The sequence below is a fragment of the Ruditapes philippinarum genome, unplaced genomic scaffold, assembly GCF_026571515.1.
Source record: "Ruditapes philippinarum isolate M1 unplaced genomic scaffold, ASM2657151v2 ctg2529_1_1_1_1, whole genome shotgun sequence".
Taxonomy (NCBI): Eukaryota; Metazoa; Mollusca; class Bivalvia; order Venerida; family Veneridae; genus Ruditapes; species Ruditapes philippinarum.
Genome location: NW_026865887.1, coordinates 193,371 through 216,544, shown reverse-complemented (window position 1 = coordinate 216,544; position 23,174 = coordinate 193,371). Strand labels below are relative to the sequence as shown.

General features: G+C 34.1%; 2 protein-coding genes across 2 annotated transcripts in view; one reads left to right on the top strand and one right to left on the bottom strand.

The window, feature by feature from the left end:
- LOC132730662 (DNA polymerase alpha catalytic subunit-like) overlaps positions 1 to 15,805 on the top strand; it is a gene marked incomplete at its 5' end in the record, with an annotated part of 39,694 nt that extends 23,889 nt beyond the window's left edge. The window contains 13 exons of the mRNA XM_060716638.1: positions 1,283 to 1,405; positions 2,417 to 2,449; positions 3,505 to 3,597; positions 4,118 to 4,323; positions 4,751 to 4,883; positions 7,347 to 7,478; positions 8,082 to 8,157; positions 8,535 to 8,633; positions 9,640 to 9,824; positions 10,300 to 10,431; positions 11,133 to 11,249; positions 13,916 to 14,009; positions 14,303 to 15,805. Coding sequence (XP_060572621.1) covers positions 1,283 to 1,405; positions 2,417 to 2,449; positions 3,505 to 3,597; positions 4,118 to 4,323; positions 4,751 to 4,883; positions 7,347 to 7,478; positions 8,082 to 8,157; positions 8,535 to 8,633; positions 9,640 to 9,824; positions 10,300 to 10,431; positions 11,133 to 11,249; positions 13,916 to 14,009; positions 14,303 to 14,448 — 1,569 coding nt within the window. The remainder of the gene's footprint in view (positions 1 to 1,282; positions 1,406 to 2,416; positions 2,450 to 3,504; positions 3,598 to 4,117; positions 4,324 to 4,750; positions 4,884 to 7,346; positions 7,479 to 8,081; positions 8,158 to 8,534; positions 8,634 to 9,639; positions 9,825 to 10,299; positions 10,432 to 11,132; positions 11,250 to 13,915; positions 14,010 to 14,302) is intronic.
- Positions 15,806 to 17,345: 1,540 nt separating this feature from the next.
- LOC132730661 (uncharacterized) lies at positions 17,346 to 19,625 on the bottom strand. Its single transcript, XM_060716636.1, has 3 exons — positions 19,487 to 19,625; positions 18,847 to 18,983; positions 17,346 to 17,856 (listed from the first exon to the last, which is right to left on the bottom strand). The coding sequence occupies exons 2-3, from the start codon at positions 18,960 to 18,962 to the stop codon at positions 17,595 to 17,597; spliced, it is 378 nt and encodes a 125-aa protein (XP_060572619.1). The 5' UTR covers positions 18,963 to 18,983; positions 19,487 to 19,625; the 3' UTR covers positions 17,346 to 17,594.
- Between the last annotated feature and the right edge of the window lie 3,549 nt (positions 19,626 to 23,174).

Here is a 23,174-nt window from a genome sequence, read left to right as displayed (position 1 = left end):
ACAGACGAGTTCGAGGACGATGACATTCCGCTGGCTGAATTGGCATCGAAATGGAATCGCCTTAGAGTATTCAGTGACATAGACAAACACATTTCTTTTGATGATTACATAAATGCCGATGAGAATGTTGTCTCCGTTGAGCAGAAGTCCGATATAATAGCGGAGGTACAGCAAAAATTGAAACCCTGTCGCAGAGTGACGAAGAGAGTGACTCTGAGACTGTTGATGACCCCCCACCCACCATGAATGAGTTTCTTAATGCTATAGACACTTGCAGACGCTTTGTTCTTTCTAAGTCTGATTCGTGTGATTCTGTTTTCGGATGTTTACATGAACTTGAGAAATTTTCAGTTGAAATAGGGAAAGCCAAAAAGCAGACAAAATTAACTGATTTTTTCCGACAGTGAATGTCTTTGTACATGAACAAAACTTAAACAAGATTTACCCATGAGTGTAAATAGTTAAAAAAGCAATTTAATTTTGACGTTTTTTTCCCCAGTGTATAAATTTAAGCCAATGTAAGGTTACCAGTACCTGTGTACATATTACTTTCGGTTTATGTCAGTTTTGTGTTTATTTTGATGTGCAACTGATTTTTTATGCATTCAACATTGATATGCATAAAAAGAATAAAGTTTTGTCGTAAGTACATGATTGTCACATGTCTAGTATATAATGCTACTGCTTATACATGTTGAACGATGCAGTGCATCGTCAGTAAGCTACACATCGTACAGAAATTCGGTTGTAACGATATTCGGATATATCGATATTGTTTTGTATGTCCCCTGAATATCGTTATAAGCGGAGTTTACTGTACTTGGAAAAACTTTAAATGTGTCTCAACGTTTTTACCATTAGTCCTTAACAGGCTCGGACTGAGAATGAAGTCTTTTCTAACAGTATAGTGCCAGGCTACAAGTGCAGGCTTGGCTCTACTCTGTTGCAGAGATGGCAAAATAAATTGTCCATATTATCAAGGTTATCCCACAGACTGTACGGACAAGTGGAATTTTTTTTTTAAATTTACTATATAAATATCGTATGGTCGAGTAAAAATGATTCAGATAAAAACAGACAACAAAAAATCAGTCTCAAGCGGACAAATAGAATAAGTCAAATAAGATTTTGCAAGACCTGTAATGGAAGCTCAATTTTTGTTATTTTGATAATGAAATCTTATAAATCTTTTGATGTACTGTTTAAGATTCAAAGCCAGACAGATCCATGAATGATATAAATTAAGCATGTAACCATCATGTATGTATTGTCATGATTTCAGTATGACATTCGACAGAAAGCTTTGAAGTTAACTGCGAACAGTATGTATGGTTGTCTCGGATTTACATTCTCCAGATTCTATGCTAAACCCCTAGCTGCTCTCATTACCATGAAGGGTAGAGAGGTATGTACCTTATAATAATGAAATCCTGATAGAATTTAATTGCTTATAGTGAATAGGTCTATAATGGAAGATCTTTTAATGCCGTAAATAATTATGTTAATGGTACAGTAAAATACCACGACCACGCCACAAGTGGGACCTTGCAACTATTAAGGCCATTTTTTCAAAAGTACAAAATATTTGCCTTCTTTATTCATTAATTTGTGAAAAATGATTGGTATACCGACCAAAAGAACCAAGAAAGAATTATCTATGGATGATGTTGGGAAGTAATAGATACGTGATCTAATATGACATATACAAATAAATAGCAGAAAGTGTTCTAGAACAAAATATTATTATTCAACATATATAATTACTTAAGAACTCTTACCAGCATTTTGTTTTCCATAAATATTTAAAACCGCCTCCGTGGTCAAGCGGTTAGAGTCGATGACTTCAAATCCAGTTACCTCTGGCGTGGGTTCGATCCCCAGGAGATGCTTTGGTAGTTAAGCGCGGAGGAAGATAGTCTAGTACTGGTGTAACTCTCCAGGAATGATGATTAGGAAATTACCCGCCTATATGACTGAAATACTGTTTGGGGGAAAAGGCATAAAATGAAACAAACAACAAACAAACCATAAATATTTCATATAAGATTATCCAAATGGTACATCTCTATTGTTTTTATCAATATTTGAAACATTTAAGGAAAATGTGCCCATTGAAGACCAATATACTTTTATTCTAAATGAGGCATGTGTCATTTACATTTATTTTTACTGTTGAAAGAAGTAATCTGAAATGTTTCAAAGCATAATAGTTTGTTAAAATTTAGATTTAACAGGAAGAATATTTCCCTTGATTTATACAGTTGACATTATGATCAGTGTCTTCAAGATTAAGAATCGTAACAAATATAAAAAAATAATTATATTTGCACAAGTTTTTTTTATCATTGCTACTTTATGCCATATTTTTGTATTTAAATGAAACTTTTAAAGTGAAGATTTCTGTTTTCCATACCAGATTTTGATGAAAACCAAAGACCTTGTACAGGGGGTAAGTTATTTTGTAAATTTGTGTTAACAATTTTAGCATACTCTCACCATATTTCTACTGTGTTAGTAACACAGTAAGGGCTACTTTTGCATATTTTGAACGTCTTTTGGTAATTTACATGGATTGTTAGTGTCATTTGCAAAGTGAAACTTAGTGTCTTTGTTAGCTTCACAATATTTTATTATTTTGCTCCCCGAAAAATTTCGGGGCAGCATATAGGCGTCGGGTTGTCCATCCGTCAGTCCGTTCATACGTACGTACGTCCCGAATTCGTGTCCGGCCAATAACTTTGTTATTTGAAGTCGGATTTTAAAACTATTTCACAGAAATGATCACCATATTGAGACGACTTTAGGTCGCTACCTTGAAGGTCAAGGTCACAGCATGACCTTGCAGCAAAAATCGTGTCCGGTCCACAACTTCATTATTTGAAGTTGGATTTTAAAACTATTTCACAGAAATGATCACCATATTCAGACGATGTGTCGGGCGCATCATTTGGGTGGCTACCTTGAAGGTCAAGGTCACAGCATGACCTTGCAGCAAAATCGTGTCCAGCCCATAACTTCGTTATTTGAAGTCGGATTTGAAAAATATTTCTTTGAAGTCGGATTTGAAAAATATTTCACAGAAATGATCACCATATTGAGATGATGTGTCGCGCTCGACATTTGGGTCGCTACCTTGAAGGTCAAGGTCACAGCATGACCTTGCACCAATATCGTGTCTGGCCCATAACTTCGTTATTTGAAGTCAGATTTTAAAACTCTTTCACAGAAATGATCACCATATTGAGACAATGTGTCGCTTGCAACATTTGGGTTGTTTTTACACTTTGAACTTTGTCTGTGACATAACTCTGACACTACAAGAGGTTTACCTTCCTGTGTCCAAAACTTATTCGGGGAGCATCACCCGGTTCAACCGGCTCTTGTTTAACACTTTTTCAAAATTTTCATAAAAAAATTTGCGTGCTGATTTAATTTATGATATTTCAGAGATGTCAAGGTGATATGGACTTACATATTTTACTGACATATTTCTTGTTATTTCAGATGAATTTAGATGTTATTTATGGTGACACTGATTCTATTATGATCAACTCTAATTGTACAGATATTGAACAAGTCACAAAGTTAGGAAATAAGGTATGTTACTTTTCATTGGCTGCCAAATTCTTCTTCTTGAAACTATAATTCCAGTATTGGTCTGTTCAATGAAATTTCAAGCTTCTTTTCGCATTTCAATAACGAGTTAATTATAGTGATTTAATATTTCATATGAATTTTCAAAATACTACTTTGTTTACATTATCCTACCTTTAGGACAAATTATTTCAACCAATTATTTAAATATGACCGGATGTTTAATTTTGAATCAATTTTAATTTAGATTTATCACACAATAATGGAATGACAAAATCAACATAATGGGTTTGTGACCAGCATGGATCCAGACCAGCCTGCCCATCCGCACAGTCTGATCAGGATCCATGCTGTTCGCTTACAAACCCTATTACAAGTAGAGAAACTGATAGCGAACAGCATGGATCCTGATCAGACTGGGCGGATGCGCAGGCTGGTCTGGATCCATGCTGGTCGCAAACCCATTTTGTTGGTTTTTGTCATGACGCGGCTCATTTTGAATGTATCTTTTTTCTTATTATAGATAAAGACTGAAGTAAACAAACTGTACAAGTTATTAGAGATCGATATTGATGGTATATATAAGAGCATGTTACTGTTGAAGAAGAAGAAGTACGCAGCACTGAGTGTACACAAGACGTCAGATGGGAAATATGTGACACAGGAAGAGAAAAAAGGGTTGGATATTGTTCGTAGAGATTGGTCTGGACTGTCGAAAAATGTTGGAGAGTAAGTTGAATATGGTATCTGGTCCTTAATTTACCCCTGACAACAGAGTATACCAGAGTCAGCTGGTGGTCTGTTGGTTGAGCGGTCTGTTGCAGACTTCTTGTCTGGGACGTAACTCAGGCCCGTTCGTGCCTGAAATAATGCACGAAAGGGCACCTTAGGTCTTCCTCCACCAGTAAAGCTGGAACGTCGCGATATGACCTATACTGTGTCGATGTGATGTAAAACCCAAAACAAACAAACATAGCTTGGGATGTACAAGAGATATCAACATCAAATTTAGTATGTCGATAGATGTCATTGAGTAGAAGTAAAATATTATAAAAAGTGAACCACTCGGTCAAAGGTCAGTAAATGGATAAAAAATAAAAGCAAAGTTAATTTCGTTCATGATTTGTATGATAACATTGTTAATTCTTATTTTCAGTTTTGTTGTATCAACAATTTTGTCTGGTGAATCTAGAGAGACTGTTGTGGAGACGATACATGCTAAACTTAATGAGGTCGGTGACCAGGTCAGAGACTGCAAAATACCTCAAGAGCAATACCTCATTACTAAGGTAAATTTGATTAACTCTTTGAATTAATTTCGCAGTAATGACCTTTTCTGTACCATTGGTATATAACTTGGCCAACCTTCACATCTACCTGTCTGATCACATATACCCAGAGTATGCCTGATAAAAAACCTTTTTGGTTTCAAACTAGTTGATCACCGTAATGTTGATCCACAGTTTTTATGTCTCCCCCACCTCGGGGGGAGACATATTGTTTTTGCCCTGTCCGTCAGTCCGTCCGTCAGTCCGTCAGTCCGTCCATTCTTCGTTTCCGGACGATAACTAGAGTTCCTTTTGACCTACAGCTCTCAAACTTCATAGGATGAATGGTCTTATTGAGCAGATGATCCCTATTGTTTTTGGGGTCAGTAGTTCAAAGGTCAAGGTCACAGTGACTGTTGGTCAATTTCTAGTTTCCGGATGATAACTAGAGTTCCTTTTGACCTACAGCCCTCAAACTTCATAGGATGATTGGTCTTATTGAGCAGATGATCCCTATTGTTTTTGGGGTCAGTAGTTCAAAGGTCAAGGTCACAGTGACCGTTGGTCAATTTCTCGTTTCCGGATGATAACTAGAGTTCCTTTTGACCTACAGCCCTCAAACTTCATAGGATGATTGGTCTTATAGAGCAGATGATCCCTATTGTTTTTGGGGTCAGTAGGTCAAAGGTCAAGGTCACAGTGACCGTTGGTCAATTTCTCATTTCCGGATGATAACTAGAGTTCCTTTTGACCTACAACCCTCAAACTTCATAGGATGATTGGTCTTATTAATCAAATGATCCCTATTGTTTTAATGGTCAGTAGGTCAAAGGTCAAGGTCACAGCGACTGTTGGTTAATTTCTCCTTTCTGGATGATAACTAGAGTTAAAGGTTTGAAGAATTATGGAGCAGACACAATTTCATTTAATTTCATTTGTGAAACTATATATGATATGACCATCAAGTGCAATTTCGTTTGACGCCCGCCTGCCAAACGCTGATTGAATAACCAGGATTTTCAAAATTGAATACCTGGTTAAAAACAAACAGTTTAGGAAGCATCTTCTCATACAACCTTAACAATAGAAACCATCCATAGACAGCCTTCATTGAAGTGACTACCGGGTATTTACATTATCTTATCTCCATTTCCATTCCTGTTTCCATTCACAGTTATTCTCAGCAGTGGGGGAGACATGCGCTTTTTTACAAAAGCATCCTCTAGTTTATATATACCTCTATGTTCTTAACTGGGTACTTAAGCTCCCCTAAGGGAGAGCATATTTCGCTGCTTTATCTGAACGTCCGTCTGCATTTTCTTGACTGGGACATAACTCTGAAAGTTCATGAGATATCAACAAGAAACTACTCTGTGTCCAAAACCTATTCAGGGAGCATCAGCCAGTTTGACCAGCTCTTATTATGTTTGATATTCAATCTCATTGCACTTGCAGATTGGAAAACTGGAAAAATCCATTACTCAAACTGGGATAATGGTCACAACTAAGTATTTAAAGCAGCATGCCTCCAGATTCGTGATATTTTCTTGAAAATTTTGAAAATGTATTAAAAAGCATAATTTTGTAAAGTAACCAAAAAGAAGCAATTAACACATTATTAATGGCACTTGAAACCCACGTAAATTACCAAAAAGAGGTTACAATATGCAAAAATAACCCTTACTGCGTTCAGGGCTGCCGATTTTCCGCGGATTTCGTGAGCTCCTGGGTCATTTTTGAGATCGATGTAAATTCGACAAAGACAGCAAATTCATTCGTCATATTTTATACAGTACCCAAAAACCGGCACGCTTCGGCTTTTATCGTTACGCTAGCTGCCTATGGTACGTCTGTAAGCGCTTTTCTCATTGGTCAAATCGAGTCTTTTCCGGCATTCTATTTTAGAATAACCAATAAAATTACAGTTAACATTGTCGCTCTTGTCTGTTGTCAAAATGCGTCAAAATGTCGGATAAGGAAGTCAAATTTAGAGTCCAGGAAATTGATTTTAGGGCATACCAAATCATCAGAATCCAGGAGCTTCTGGGGGCTTCGCCACCTGGGCCCCCACCAGGGCTCTGCCCTGGACCTGCAAAGGGGGCTTGTACAGCCCCCTTGACCCCTGGCGTATTTTCCTCGGATTTTGCAATTTGCTGTTGGCAGTCCTGTGCGTTAGTAACACAGTAGAATATTGTGATAAAAACTAAAAAATTAGTCATTAATCGCACAAAACATGTAAATTATTACTTGAATCTTTTTACTTTCCCTAAGATATTAGTACATTTTTCTCAAGTTTGATTTTATCGACAAACTTTGGTTCATCTGGAGGCATGCTGCTTTAATAATTATGATTTATTACATGATAGGTAAGTTATTTTAGGCGGAGAGATTCTACAAATGTCTACAAATTCTGAATCCAGTTTGTTTTACTTTACAAACTTGCACTAAAACCAAAATCAAAGGAAGTAATTGATTTGATTTCAGCAATTGACAAAGAATCCGGAGGACTATCCGGACAAGAAGAGTTTACCACATGTACAAGTGGCTTTACGACTGAATAGTAAAGGTGGCAAGAGATTAAAAGGTGGAGATACAGTCTCTTATATTGTCTGTGAGGTAAGATTTAAGCTACGTAGTGTAGTATTATTGTCGAGCTAGGTTAGGGTGGTTTGTGGTTCTACTCCTTTGCTGGCAGCACATACCTGAAAAATTATGTATAGAGGGACACCCTAGCTGTTCCTCCATTTATAAATCTAGAAAATGTTCATTTGACATCAACAGTGTTGTTGGACATTACACTCAGGATTAGGACATTACACTCAGGATTATTCATGTAAGGAAGCTATTTAGCTAGCTTACGGAATGTCAGTAGTTCTACTCAGGTGCCCATTCATGCCAGAAATAATGTACAGAAGGGCACCTGAGGTCTTCTTACTTAAGTAAACTGGTAAGTTGCCATATGACCTATACTGTGTTGGTGCAACCAATCCGCCCCCACCCCCTCAAAAAAAATCAATTTCAGAGATTAACAATAGCTTCAATTTATGTTGAATACACATTGTTGCCAAGGAAACATTAAATCACTAATTGAATATTGTACTTTATTTGAGTATGTAAACTTATTAATGCATCAGAAATATATTTTAAAAGATTTTCACTACCCTTAAGCTTCATAATGGTGATGTATGGCCAGAATTAAAGTATGGTTGTAACTTTTAGGATGGATCTAATCTACCGGCATCACAGCGAGCCTATCATCCAGACGAGTTGGCTAAATCAGAGTCACTGGTTATAGGTATAATTATTATAATAAAATTATTTCAGTAAAATATTTGATTATTCCCATAGGTATGATTATTATTTTACCATTCAATAAAAATATTTGATTATTCTAATAGGTATGAATATCATTTGACCATTTAATAAAATAAACTATTTTGAACAATAGGTGAGTGTTTGAAGTTTAAATTATTTCTGTCATGTCAGTCTATCCAGTCAGCTTGAATTATTTATTAGATCTAACCAGGAGCCTGTTCATGCCTAAACTAATGCATTGTGAGGTCTTAACAGATATTTTTTAGAACTAACTAGGGAATATAAGACTGGTTTAGAAATGAATTTTCACCTTTTGAATTTAATTGACTTTCTAAACTATTTGTGTTTGTTATACAGATGTGAAGTACTACCTGGCACATCAGATACATCCGGTAGTGTCAAGGTTGTGTGATCCCATAGAGGGAACAGATGCTGCCCATATTGCTGAATGTCTAGGTAAAATAATTCTATAATACATTTTAGATACATGATGTTAAAGTGAATTAGTCTTTAGTATAAGTTCCATTATAAAATTGATAATAATTGTAATGATAGTATTTAGTCATCAGCATATAAAACAAATAACGAAATAATTATATGTGGATGTTGTATGAGATACATAGTCCAATATGACATATATTTGTATAGAACAAAATATGAGCCGCATCACGAACAAAAACAAAAATAGTGGGTTTGCGACCAGCATGGATCCAGACCAGCCTGCGCATTCGCGTAGTCTGATCAGGATCCATGCTGTTCGCTTACCAACTCTATTACAAGTAGAGAAACTGATAGCGAACAGCATGGATCCTGATCAGACTGAGCGGATGCGCAGGCTGGTCTGGATCCATGCTGGTCGTAAACCCATTATGTTGGTTTTGTCGTGACATGGCTCATATTACTATTCATCATATAAATATTCATACTAAATCACTTAGAATTTCAACATGATTTTTTTATGCCCCCAAAGGGTGGCATATGGTAATCGCACTGTTCGTCCGGCATATGGTAATCGCACTGTTCGTCCGACATATGGTAATCGCACTGTTCGTCCGGCATATGGTAATCGCACTGTTCGTCCGGCATATGGTAATCGCACTGTTCGTCCGATAGTCATGACCGCGCTTCATCACCAAATCTGATGGGGGAAATTTCAGTGAAACTATACAGGATTGTTTGTCATCATGCCTAATTATGCATACTCCCTTGATTTCCCGCTTGAATTTTTTTTGACACCATATCGAAGCTTTCTTTCATTGGCATAAGTCACTTTTCAGTGACAGCTCTTGTTTTTCATGAAATATTTTATGAGAATATTGTATTGTTTTTTTTTAAATATTTGAAACACTTACATTTTAAACCGGAATATGGCTTCTTTTCTTTTTGAGATAGAATTTTGTTTAAGTGGGAAAAGGATAGAAAAAGTGTTCCGATGATTTATATGGTAAATTATATTTTACAGGTTTAGATGCATCCGGGTATCGTCATGCCGCACAACAACGAGACGAAAATGATGACGACGCCCTATTGGGGGGAGTTAGCATCACAGATGAGGAGAAATACAAAGATTGTGAAAGACTGAAGATTGTCTGCCCGTCAGAAACATGTGGAAGGGAAGTCGTCCTCGATGCTCCATTGACTGGTGCTGTAAGTTGTTTTACTATTCTTACTTTCTGAAAATCTTCACACTTTAGGTAGACACAGTATGATTACATTGTGTCATTTAAAAAAAAACTAGCAGTTGTTTTAAGAAAGGATCACATTAAGTCCTCCAATAATAGGGAATGCAGCTTCGAAAACATAGTTTGTGCATTCTCCTGTTTAAAATTAGAATCTCCTAGATTTAAATAAATTTCTGCAGTAAAAGTAGTTTACCCAAAGGTGAGCATAGTATATCTTTAAATACTCCACAGAAGGGGATTTTTGTGATTTTTAAAATTACTGACCCAGGAATAGAAAAGATAGTTAATTTTTGAGAGAGAAAAATAGGGAATAATGTCTTTGGTAAATGTGATTTAATGTAAAAGAGTATACAAAACAGGCTCCAATAGTTTGCTTTATAGCAAATCCTCAAGTTTGAATCCATGCTGTTGATTTTCATTTAAATTTTATATTGTAACAGGACATATATATGGAGGCTGCTCTTGGAAAATGCCCCAACAACCAGTGTAATTACAAATTGTATGAGAACAGTGCTGCTATAGCCAATAAAGTCACGTCAGAAATTCGACAGAAAATTAAAACATACTATCAGGTAGGTGTTGCTCTGATACATCCTGGCTTGTTGTCTTGTTACGATGCAAGCAGCATCACAACAGCACCAGTATAGAGCCAGGCCAGCCTGTATTTCCTTGTAGTCTGATAAGGTGCCGTACTGTTGTCTGATTTATATTTATATATTTGCATTGTGTTTTCCGATGATCATGTTCTAGCAATAAGATCATTATCAATTGCTGTTTTAATGAAAAAATGTGAAAATTTACAGTGAATTTGAAATTTCTTACTGAAATTTATTTGAAATGTCTTACTATGAACATTATTGTATGGTGAAATTTCAGGCTAACAATGTTGATTTATTTAGATTTAAAGATAATATGATTATTTCAAGGTGATTTTCATTAATTTTGAGAGCCTTAATGCCTTACCCTTACGAATATGTAGTATTAAATGCTCTGCTCTGAAGTTGAAATACTTTATTATACAAACAGAACCTGAGCATCAGACACTTGAATGTTTAATAGAATGTTCAGACTGGGATTGACTCAACACTGGTGGCCTTTGCTTTCATAATTGTAGCTTACACTTCTCCATAAGATGGGACTTATTTGGAAAATGCCCATTTTGAAGTAAATGTATTTGAAAGTGTAGTTGTATTTTCTTATCTATTGCTTACATATTAGCATAAATATTTTCAAAGAAATTTTTTATAAAATGTTCAATGTATTTCATTTACAGGGTTGGTTAAAATGTGAAGACTCAGCTTGCCATGCACGATTACAGAAGCTTCCATTGATGTTTCAGAGGGGGCGGCCCATGTGTCCTATATGTAATAGAGGGTTTATGCAACTAGAGGTACATAGATGTAGTTTGCTTTGCTGATTATTTGTACATTTAGCAGGCATATTCAATATTTTATTGAACTGTTATAAGGGCCGAATGACTGAGGTTGGTTTACACTGCTTACAGGAATGTCAGGGTTCTTTGTTAGAAAAGCAGCTTATGTAAGGTTGGTTGTTCTACTTAAGTTATTGATATAGGAGCACAGTGTTCAATCTAGAGCGCGCCATTGCGCCATTGACCCCCTGAAAAGACCGCTGGCGCAAAACAAATTCAACTGTGGGCCCGATGGGCGCACTCATAGAAAATGCCCTAAATGACATTAGAATGCTTTCTTAAACCTGATTAAGTACATAAAAAAGTTTCTTGTGAATAATATTAATAAATACTGAATTCAAAACTGAAGTTTGTATAGAAAAACAAGAGCATGTTGGTAAGATAGTTACCGCACTTGGTAACCCTTTTAAAACCTTGTTGCTACGCTCTCTCGGGCGGGGTCTGTAAATACTATGTAGACTTGTTCTTCGTACCGTAACTATTACTTACTTTTGAGTCACAGTTTTTATAAACAAAACAAATCGTCACAGATAATCCAATACGTGCGTGTAGTTATATTTTTATCACGGTCAAAAGTCATAACTTTCCGAAAGGAAAAAAAAACTATATATTTGTGAAAAGTGCGAGTTAATTATAGAGAAGTGTGCATAAATTATTACGAACACGCCTTCATCCAATTAAAAAAGTCTTAAAGATGGAGCTAATCAAACAGGATTGGCAAGGGCGTGTCTGACAATTGAGTAAATAAACTTTGATTGGTCATTGGCTGGTCGGCGCTAAAACATTGTGCATATCATTAATCAATACAGACATCTTAAGCGTGACGTAAGAACTGCTGCCCTGACAAAAGATCAAAGGTACCGGTATGTCAATATACATTGTCTTAGCACCTGTTGACACTTTGTTTTTGGCTTGGATATATTGAGAAGGTTAAATGTTTTAGCGACTATTGTAAGTTTATAGTCTTCATCAACAAAGCTAATTGGGAAATATGATTTATTTTTATACAGTCAACTATCGTTATCTCGACATCGCTTTTCTCGATATTTCGTTATCTCGATGAACTTTTGAAAGTCCCGATTTTCTTCCTTCTTTATCTATATTGGAAATATTTGTTTATCTCGATATTTTTATTTCGATATTTTCAGTATCTCGATGTAAAATTTCAGCCCCAATAGTTATTTTCACACTATTATCCTTTGTTTATCTCGACTAATAATTTTCTTTCGTCTGTTCCTTCAGACGTGTGAAAAACACAAACTAGACAATAATTGCTCAATAGCCCGTGTCATAATGATGATTATGTTTGTAACAAGTTAAGCTTTTGTTATAAAAATTAATCTATTTAGCGTGTTGATTGACTTATGTCCCAAATGAGTGAATTTTACGTTCTTTATAAATATTCGAACACTGTATCAATTCATTATGACATTAAATGTAAATGAAATAGTGAAGGTATAGAAACGCTATCGTTGCAATATTGTTTCACAACATCACCATCAAATCCATCAGCGGTGGAACAATCTTAATAACTAACCCAGGAGAATATTTGGATCAACCACCCTGACAATTTTTTCCCCACTATATTGGTGTATTACTGAGTAAACCTCACTATGTGTTTTTATCACAGACACCCGTATTTCCGCTGGAAAACATCCGCTAATGTTACTTTGTTAAATATTGACTAGGACTATGAAAACAAGACATGGGGATATCATAGTGTATTTGACATTAGGTATGCACATGTTTTTTGTAAAAATCAGTTTCTGCCTTATTCAAACCCTTATATGTTTATCTCGACATTTCGTTATCTCGATATTTTTTGGACGGTCCCGATGACTTCGAGATAACGAGAGTCGACTGTACATGTATATCGGGTGCTGATTAAAAAACTGAACATTATTATCAAATATCCCTGGTAACATTAAAATAAGATTCATATGTTTCTTTGAACATTATGTCATCGTTTCTTTACCAATCAGTTCTTAAAATTGAGCCTGTAATAACGCTAACAGAACTCTCAAAAAAGGTCAAAATAATGTCTTTTTTTTAGTGAGTTGATTGTTTTGGAATTTTGCAACCGTTTTTAGTCTATATATGGTACGTGAACAAGTAACTTAAAAAGATACAATACATTATTTGAATTTGATGTTCTTTTAAAAGTGTGGGCCCCCTTTTTTCACAAATGACCCCCTTTTTAAAAGTTTATGGGCCCGAAGGGCCCCCTGGGAAATTGTTCTAGATTGAACACTGGGAGCATCTTCATACAACAACAACTGTTGCCATATTGATTTATGTTGCTGTCACTGAATACCCATTCCCTCATAAATAATAACATTGTCATATGTTGAAATAGAAAAACATGTTTAAAATCTTTATCTTCGCTTAAATTATACTTAATTTTAAATAACATATCTTTTCATGCTCCTACTTTGGGTAGGGTGGACATAGGTTTGCCCTCGTCCATTTATCATGCTGTATGTCTGTAGTCTGACAAAACAGTAGAATGTGGGGGCATCCGTGTTCTTTGGACACATTTTTATTTTCATAAATATTATACTTTTTGAAAACTTTATGGAACTGTTTTGTTGCAGCACTGATATTTTTGTGGTTTATTATTTCAGTACACAGACAATATGTTGTACACACAGATGTGTTTCTACCAATATCTCTTTGATCTTGATAGAGCTACCCAACAACTCACTGGAAATGAAAAAGGTTGCTATTTTTTAATGAAGAGCTTTTAGATAAGTTTGAGATCTTAAATGATTTACATTTTTTAAGGGAAGATATTTTCAGAAGCCAAGGTAGCATATTCTTGTATATGTTTTGTCTATACTGTTTTCCTTTTGTTTAAATTTGAAAATTTAATTGAATGTTAACTTTTTGATATCAATCAGAGTCATTTCGTCACTTCCATAGCTGTGTAAAATATAATTGATGTTTTGATTGATTGGGGGACAACCAAGATTCTTTCAGGAATAATATGTTGTTTTTATTGTTATCTGCAGGGAAAATGTTAAAAGTGAAGAGCGATACAGAACTATGCAATGCTTACTCTAATCTGAAAAAAGTAGTCGACAGATGGGTGAAGAAAAATGCCTACTCTGAGGTCAACTTGGACAAACTGTTTGAGGGACTTTTTACACTCAAGTAACCCAGAGTTTGGAGGGAAAATATTGTGTCTAAATGGATTTATAGGACTTCAAATTTAAGCTGCTATTTTTCCTTGTGACTTAAAAATGATGCTCACGGAGATGACCGGAGAGTGTTTGAATTAATACTTTTCTGATCAATACTTATTTATTAGTGCTAAATTTATATGGGATTATATTCTGGTACTGGAGTTAACTTGTACATATATTGTATAGAAAATGTAATACCAGTCTTATTCTTATGTGTACTGTATATCAGTATGGTCTTCTCTAGAGAATATATAAGAGCCGCGTCATGACAAAACATAATGGGTTTGCATCCAGCATGGATCCAGACCAGCCTGCGCATCCGTGCAGTCTGATCAGGATCCATGCTGTTCGCTCTCAGTTTTTATACTTGTTATAGGGTTTGTAAGCAAACAGCATGAATCCTGATCAGACTGCGCGGATGCGCAGGCTGGTCTGGATTCATGCTGGTCGCAAACGCATTATGTTGGTTTTGTTATGGCGTGGCTCATTTGTATTTCTAAGACAACACACATGTGTCTTTAGTATTGTTAATGTTTTTAGTCTCTGTCATATGACTTGTTGATAAATCTGTATTTTGGAATTAGGTCCCTTTCATGTTCTGACTGGTATATGCTTGAAAATTATGTTTAAAAATATATATGAATTGATATATATTCTTTGTGGGGGTGTGGGCACCATAGTCTGTGCTACCTTTTGTGTTCAAATATAAATCATGTATCAATTATATGTATCATGTAAATTCATTTAATTTTGAGCACGAAATTTCAAGGTTTTGTAGCAAAAGACATATTCATGGGTTCTTGAATTCATAGATTGTTGTTTTTTTTTTTTTTTTAAAGTAAAATGATACCCAAAATAATGTTACAGCAGATAGAAATGAAATTGTGTTGGATCTTGATTTCATAGATTAACCTATCCATGAAAATCAGTACATCACGAATTATAATGATTTTACAGTAATTATGTTCATTGTGTGATTACTAGAAAGGAATATTTAATTTCGTAACATTTACCCTGAATTCTTATAAGCATGGTAATATATGGAAGTGAAGTATTTTATAGTGTTTGAGTGATGAACTGTTTCTGTATTTATTAAAATCTTTAACTCTGTCATACACTTGTGTATGCATGATATGTTTAATTTTTATTTGTTTTCTATGCAATAATTTGAAATAATGGGCTTATACATAGATATTATATAATTGCTGGAAGAATATGTATATTTTTTTCTGTACAAATTAATATTTTGACATGTTTTTGAAGTATACATGTGTGTTCTAAAGGGAGTGGAGGCATTGATGTACATTGTAATTTCAAATACATGTAAACAGAAAATAATATCTTGTTATTCTTTATTATTAAAGCATCCATGATAAGTTACGTCAATGAAGAGCCTCTATAACTGTGTGGTTCATGATGATTTTGTATGATTTTGTATTTTCCTCACTGTTTTGAGATTGCATGAGTCAGGAATTTTCATGTGAAGGGAATAACTTAATTGGGTGCACATGTTGTCAATTGGTTTATATTATTTATATATACCCCGTGCTTACTAGTTGCATGTTTTTTTTTTTTTTTTGGAAGGTAAGGAGGGTTATCGGAGGTGTTCCTTTAGCATGTAAACCTGGAATATTACCATAATGACTTATAAGTGTCTCGAGTCTGCATGACTTGAAACATCACATATATTCAAAAGAACAATGATGTCCTTTTACTTAAAATTAATTATAAGACAGGTTACTGCAAGTAGAAGATAAATGATTCAAACAGGTCGAAAATTGATTACTTCCTGACTGCTTTTTAGTTTAGTCCAAAATTTAAACAAAACAGCTCATTGCCATTGCCTAGAATTTTATTAATTTGGTGGCTACACATGGTTTGCTATTTTGATTTAATTCAACTTCCACATTTGTCTCGTTATACAGTAAATTGCATGGGAAATATTTTGTCTTAAGTGTTAACAATCTGGAGAGTGCATGGAAGGATGCATGCTATTTCAAAACCAGTAGTGTAAAACCTTAAAAACAGGAGTTATCTTGCACTATATATTTTACATAAACATTTTAATTTAAAACTGAATTTGACATGTTTTCACTAATATGGGCTTGATCACAAACATTTAGTGTCTTTCAGCGAGATTGTAGTGGGTCACTTCTAGAGAATTTAAAAAAGAAATGTAGAAAAAAATCCCTAAGAAAAAGAAGAAAAAAACATATTTTAAAATAGTTGTGAAATAAGAATGAATATGTTCTGGATTTTGGTCTATTTCAAAATAACATTTACATAAAAATAACATTAAACACAATAAAAAATGACAAATACACATATTGATGCAGTATATTTATTTCAAACGAAAACGGTGATTTTTATACATTTAAAATCAACTATTAAGGGAAAATTTAACAAACTTGCATACTTCAAAGAAAAAGATAAGCAAAACAATTGCGTGTTGAACATTGAATAAAGAGAAACAAAAAGGGTTCATGGTGAACAAATTCCAAAATGTGCAAGAATTTAACATTGACCTTAACAAAATCATGTGACTTCTTTAAAATTTTAGAGTTTCTTTTTATTTTTAAAAACTGGAATAGATATATAGATTTTTATGTTTTACTATTACCACGGTACATGTTCCTCCTTGTTAATTTGTGTCATAATCAGTAGAGTTAATACAAACACAGAAATTCGATTGATAATGTCTGGCAGAGCCAGACGTCTTTATTGTCTAAGAATAGATTATGATATAATCAAAAGATTAACCAGAATCTTCAAATACGCTTTCATATAGAAAACAATTGTAGCAAACGTTATAATAGATGACACAAAGTTGGACAACAAAAACCAAGATTTTTTTATTTATCAGCAAGGATTTTCAGCCACCAATAGCTCGTACATATTCGGTCATTTTCGTTAATATCCGTATCTTATGATGAAGCTTTTAGATGATAAGATTTCTTTGTTGCTTCCTGTAATTCAGTCTTTTATCAGATACGGAAAGTCACGAAATATACCGAATTTTCACGAGTTAATGGTGGATGAAAATCTTAAAAAATTCATGTCCGTAACTTAAATGTGTTGTCTTAAAGATATAGTAGGTTGACTTTTCATGTCTGTATTTTTAATGTGTTGTTTTAAAGCTGTAGTAGATTGTTATATGGATGCGGTAATACGTCTTGCATCGCATCTTTGGCGTCTGTAGACTATCACCCACCCATTGCAGATCAGCAGAGCTCCAGTTGTTCCTCCCACATCCTATATATTTCATGCTGCACGAATATCTAGTGCACGTGAGAGCCTCGCAACAGATCTCCCCGGGTCCTTGTACTCTTATCAGATACTGAATGGTTGCCCCTGGACGTGGAACACTGCTCGTATCGGAGCTAATGTAAATAAAATGTAAAATAAGATTACATTGATAGTATTCTATGTAATAGCAAGAGCATCGAAACAAGGGGCTATCTGATTTGTACAAGGGGCCATAGCCTCCGCGAGTATAAATCAGATTGCCTTATGTTATGATATTCTTTCTCTTTTGTATCATAGGATAAAATAAAAACATGCTCCCTGTCGTCACAATATGAAACCCCAGAAAAAAGTAACCGATGTGCTAGCCTCTGAATATGACTTTCCTATAGTTATCCCTTTCCCTGTCGTCACAATAAGTAAACCCCAGAAAAAATGAGCCAATCAACGAGCATGCTCTATTTTTGTCGCGGTAACTTCTCAAAACTATGATACAAATACTATGAAAACGATGTAGTGTTAAAGCTATAGTGTTAACATTTTGATTAAAGGAAATATAGAATTATTCTATATTATATCAAAACATGACTGCATTTGGTTCCCTGGACTATAATCTTTATCCATTTGTAAATGCGCAGTTAATATGCCACGACTAGGAATGATATTCATAAATTTCACATAATTCTTTACCATCAAATGAGCGATAGAAAAAAAAGCAAAATATATCAAAACTGAAAAAACACTATTTGTTAAATACATCTGTAGTTTATTACACTATAATTTATAGCGAGCTTCAATAAATGCCTCGAGAATTCATCCAGTTGCAACTACTGTTACTATAAAAGGTTAGTAATTCAAATTAATGGCTAGGGGTTCCAGTGGTATTTGGCAACCAATCTCATTAAAATCATATCCTAACTGCCGCTCCACTACCCTTATCGAAGAGTTACGGGGCGAAAAGGATTATCTGATTTTAGCAACCAATTAGCAATTTTTCGGCCATTTCTGGCACTAATGGGGTGGAAAGGACAAAACGTTTCGACAGCAGGAGAAAAAAGGTCGGTTTAAGCTGGCATATCGCCGACGTGAAACAAAGGTACCAGTTACTGAAAAAAATGACTACTTACTAACAAAAGTTTCCGTATCTCCTATAATATGCAGCACAACCAGTGCCTCCTTTTAATTTCGCTTCAGACACAGATAGCACTGCCGCCATCAGGAATATCAACCACAACTTTGCCATTGTAATGAAAGAACTCGATCACTGCAATACGATGAAATATTCAATATTTATTACCAAGGAAATTTATAAATCCCAAAACGATCTAAAACATAAACATGATAAAATGAGCTTATTCTACAATAGAAATAACATTTATGTCCTGTTCATAATCATCAAATAATAAACAAATTAAAAACAAACAAAGATCATTAAAGAAAATTGATTTTAAGTTCAGTTTTCAATTACATGTATGCCATCTCTATATGTATACTTAATATTTTCAAAACATATTATGTGAAAATCTTTATTTTTAACAACTTTGAATTTTTATACTACATTGATAAAGAATCACACATGACAATAAATACACAATAAGTTTTGTAATTTGTCATCGCAGCAGCCAATTGTGTACGTTGGCTTAACCAATAAAATTTATTATAACAATAGCTATTTGGAAAGTAATCAACAATTTTATTAAATAAATATTGATAAATCAACAAGCATTTTTCTGAGCGAATAATAAATTCAACAAAACTAGGACTTACCTGCTTAGAAATTAAAGCACCGTATGAATTTTAATTTTGAACATGTTCATTTGAAACCCTTATATACTTTCCGTAACAGGATTTGCCGAGGAAAAAAAAGAGAGGATTTTTGTGTGTTGAGATACTTGTACCGTCTTTTTAATTTGTAATATTTTTAATGCGCGTTTCTAGCGTGTTTGCGCATGTCAGCTTAATTTGAAGGTGACATTGCGTAAATATTTGTTTTTTCCTCGGAGATGAACATTTGCGATTGTAACTAATACTTCATGAAAGCAATATACGAGAAATTTGGCCTTTCAATTTGCATTTTATTTCTTCTTTTTTAAGTTATAATTACAAACGTGTACCTGATTTTATTATATACCTATAAATGAAATAGTGTGAACTATTTTTATTTACACTGTAACAATTTGTTGTTTTTATTTGTTTGGGTCGTCAGACCAAACAAATAATGGTAGCGAAATTTCAGAGTCTAATGTTGTTAATTGCAAATGCCGAAAGTAGTCCACTTTTTTGAAGCAGTTACTTCCCTTTATATGTAACACTAACGCCGAAAAATTCAGGGGAGATCACTGCGTAAAGATGGTCAAAGACAGGCACATCTATATTCAAGCAAAATAATTCCCGAATGATCGAATATTTCTAATATTGTTTTATTGTATTTTCTGATCGAAAATAAGTAAATACAAAGCGTACATTCAATCTCTGACACAGAAGTTTATGACAAACCTAACAACAAGTAGTTCTCAAAACAGCTTTAAACTAGCGATTTAAGAGAAAGAAATATTTTTATTTTGTTAAAAGTATCAAACAAATTACAACGCATTAAAAGTTTAAAAATAGCGTTGGCTTATAGAATTGTCAATAAATGCACAATCACAAATTACGCGGATGAATACGATTTTATCAATGAAAATACTATTTTTAGCGATATCGATTACCGAATACTACACAAACCGAGTAGTGGAATATATAGATTCTACATGTCGGACTGTTTGGGCGAGAAGATTTTTGCTAAATAATTTACATCAATTTTAAACAACAGGTTTATCCTGAACAAAATACCTCGAAATTAATAAGGATTACAAACCCGAAATGCAATGGAAGTTCTAAATTTAGAATGACTTGATGATATTCAGACAGTATTTGTATAACTTCTCCGTGGTGCAGTGGTAACGCGCTCGCTTAGCGAGTCAGAGGTTTGGAGTTCGAATCCCGGGCGAGGAAATTTTTTTTTTTTTAATTCTTTTTTAAATGTTTTTGTAAAGGAAGTAGCCATGATATGCAAGGATAAAGTGTGGCTGTCGTAAAAAATGAACTTAAATGATTTTTTGATGCAACTCTAGTTATGTAGAATTCCGTTTGTATCAAACTCTGGCGCCTAGCAAAATTAATTATAATACATAAAAATAAACTTATACAGGAAAATACATACAGATATACAGTACGATTTAGATTGCAAAGATCAAAAAATACCACAGAACTTGAAGCCCTTTGATTCTTTATAAATATACATGCTTATAGTAAGCTCCAAGATTATTTACATCTGTGTTAAACAACAGTTAAAGTCGTTACAAGCCCTAATTTAGATCGAATAATATGGTTTTCTTCAGGCGGTTCACATATAAATTCACCGTGGCTGAAGAGTTTTCACGCTTGCTTAGGAAGCGAGAGGCCTGGTGTTCAAATCCCAGTAAAGGCAACTCATTTTTTTTTTCAAATTGTTAAAGTCAAATAAAGATTGTATTGAATATCAGTGTTGCAATCAGTCTTAAAGCCAATTTACTTCAATTAAAACGCTGGAAAGCATTGGAAGGACCCAAACAAATTCAGCGCCTTCTGTGCTTTGATTTTTTACTGCAGTGAAACATATTTTCCGTATTTTCACTAGTGTCTTGCTGAACAACTTTGTTCTGTCAGTATAGCCGCAAGCCAAAAAGTATATAGAGGCTGGATTTATTTTCACCTCGTGGTATGAAAATTATCATTATATATATTTTCATTCCTTTGATGACAATCACTGCCTTTAATTTTTATAGAGAAAAATGAATATCCTCAATAAATTTAACAAGAGCCACCGCCGGGCGGGGGCAACGCTCGACTTTTACTTTTTCTAAAAGGAAACAAAGAAATGTTTAAACAAATCTTAACTTTCCTTTTTATAAATTTAATCGGTCTGTCTTGTCACATTAGCTTTGTCAAAGTATGAATTCTTTCCATATAAATCTGCATGTGTATTATAGAAGAAAAAAAAAAGATAAAGATATATATATATAGAGATATGCGAAGAAAGCATTGAAAACGCTACCGAATGTACATAGAGTTTATTATTTCTTATTCATTATTATATATAAAATATAAATATATAAATGACCATATATACTTATTGGAGTGTGTAGATCTATATATATATATATATATATATATATATGGTCATTTAATGCACAAATCAGTGAAAATTCAATAATTTAACCTTCAAGATCAGGGTCATGAAAGAGAGCCAAGGTCAATTTGAGTTTGATAAACATGAAGGTCTTTATTTTAAGAATGTTCTTATATAATATGAAGTCAATCCATTCAATAATAGCAAAGTTACAGCCAGTTACAGCAAAAAAAAAAATGAAAATTTCAATAATTTGACCTTCAAAGTCAATGTCATTTATGAGTGAAGGTCAAGGTCTGTCTGGTTATTTTGAATGGCTATCCTTCAAGATTATCATGTTTAAGTTTGAAGACAATCCATTCAAAAATAGCAAAGTTACAGCCAATAATAGCCAAAAAAATGAAAATTTCAATAATTTGACCTTCAAAGTCAAGGTAATTTATGAGTGAAGGTCAAGATCTGTCTGGTTATTTTAAAGGGCTATCATTCAAGTTTATTAGGTTCAATTTTGAAGACAGTCCATAACAAAATAACAAAGTAAAAGCCAATAAAAGCAAGAACAAGCAAAATTTGGACTTTTGACCTTAAAGGTCAAGGTCATTTATAGATGAAGGTCAAGGTTAGTGTGGTCTACTAAAAGGTATTGTCCCAAGGGTTGTTGTGGTCAAGTATGAAGACCATACATCAAGAACTAAAAAAGTTATGATCCCGGTACAAGTTTGCGGACGGCAACGGCAACGCCGCCAGGACTATAACAATACCTCTATCTTTTTTTATTTATTTTCTTCTTTTTTTTTCAAAAAAAAAAGTCGAGCTAAAAATACAGTACAGAATTGAGTGAACTAAAATGTATTGACCAATTAATATTGGCAGACTTATGGTACCAGTATAGACCCAAGCCGGCTAGGAAATCCTTGAAATTAGAATATTCACTATTATATTCTTGTATAAGACTGGTGTTCCCGATAGATTTACACATGACTGGCATTGTGGGATAAGATGAAATGAGTTGCGTGGTCCCAAATGTCTCTATTTCCACGGATTCCCATGTTTAAAAATCCTAAAAGTTATCAACTCTTATCACAGAATGCTTTTGATGTAAAAGGAAAGTCTTTCTACAGATCAACAAAAAAACAAAAAACAATTGAATACCTTAAATTAGTTTTGACTTCTCTATTTTATATATCAAACAAAAAAAATGACAATAAAATCACTAAGACGAAAGATAGACATAATTATCTTTAAAGTTTTCGACAATGGCCTGTTTAATTAAAATGAACATTTCTTCAGATGTGACCAAGAAAC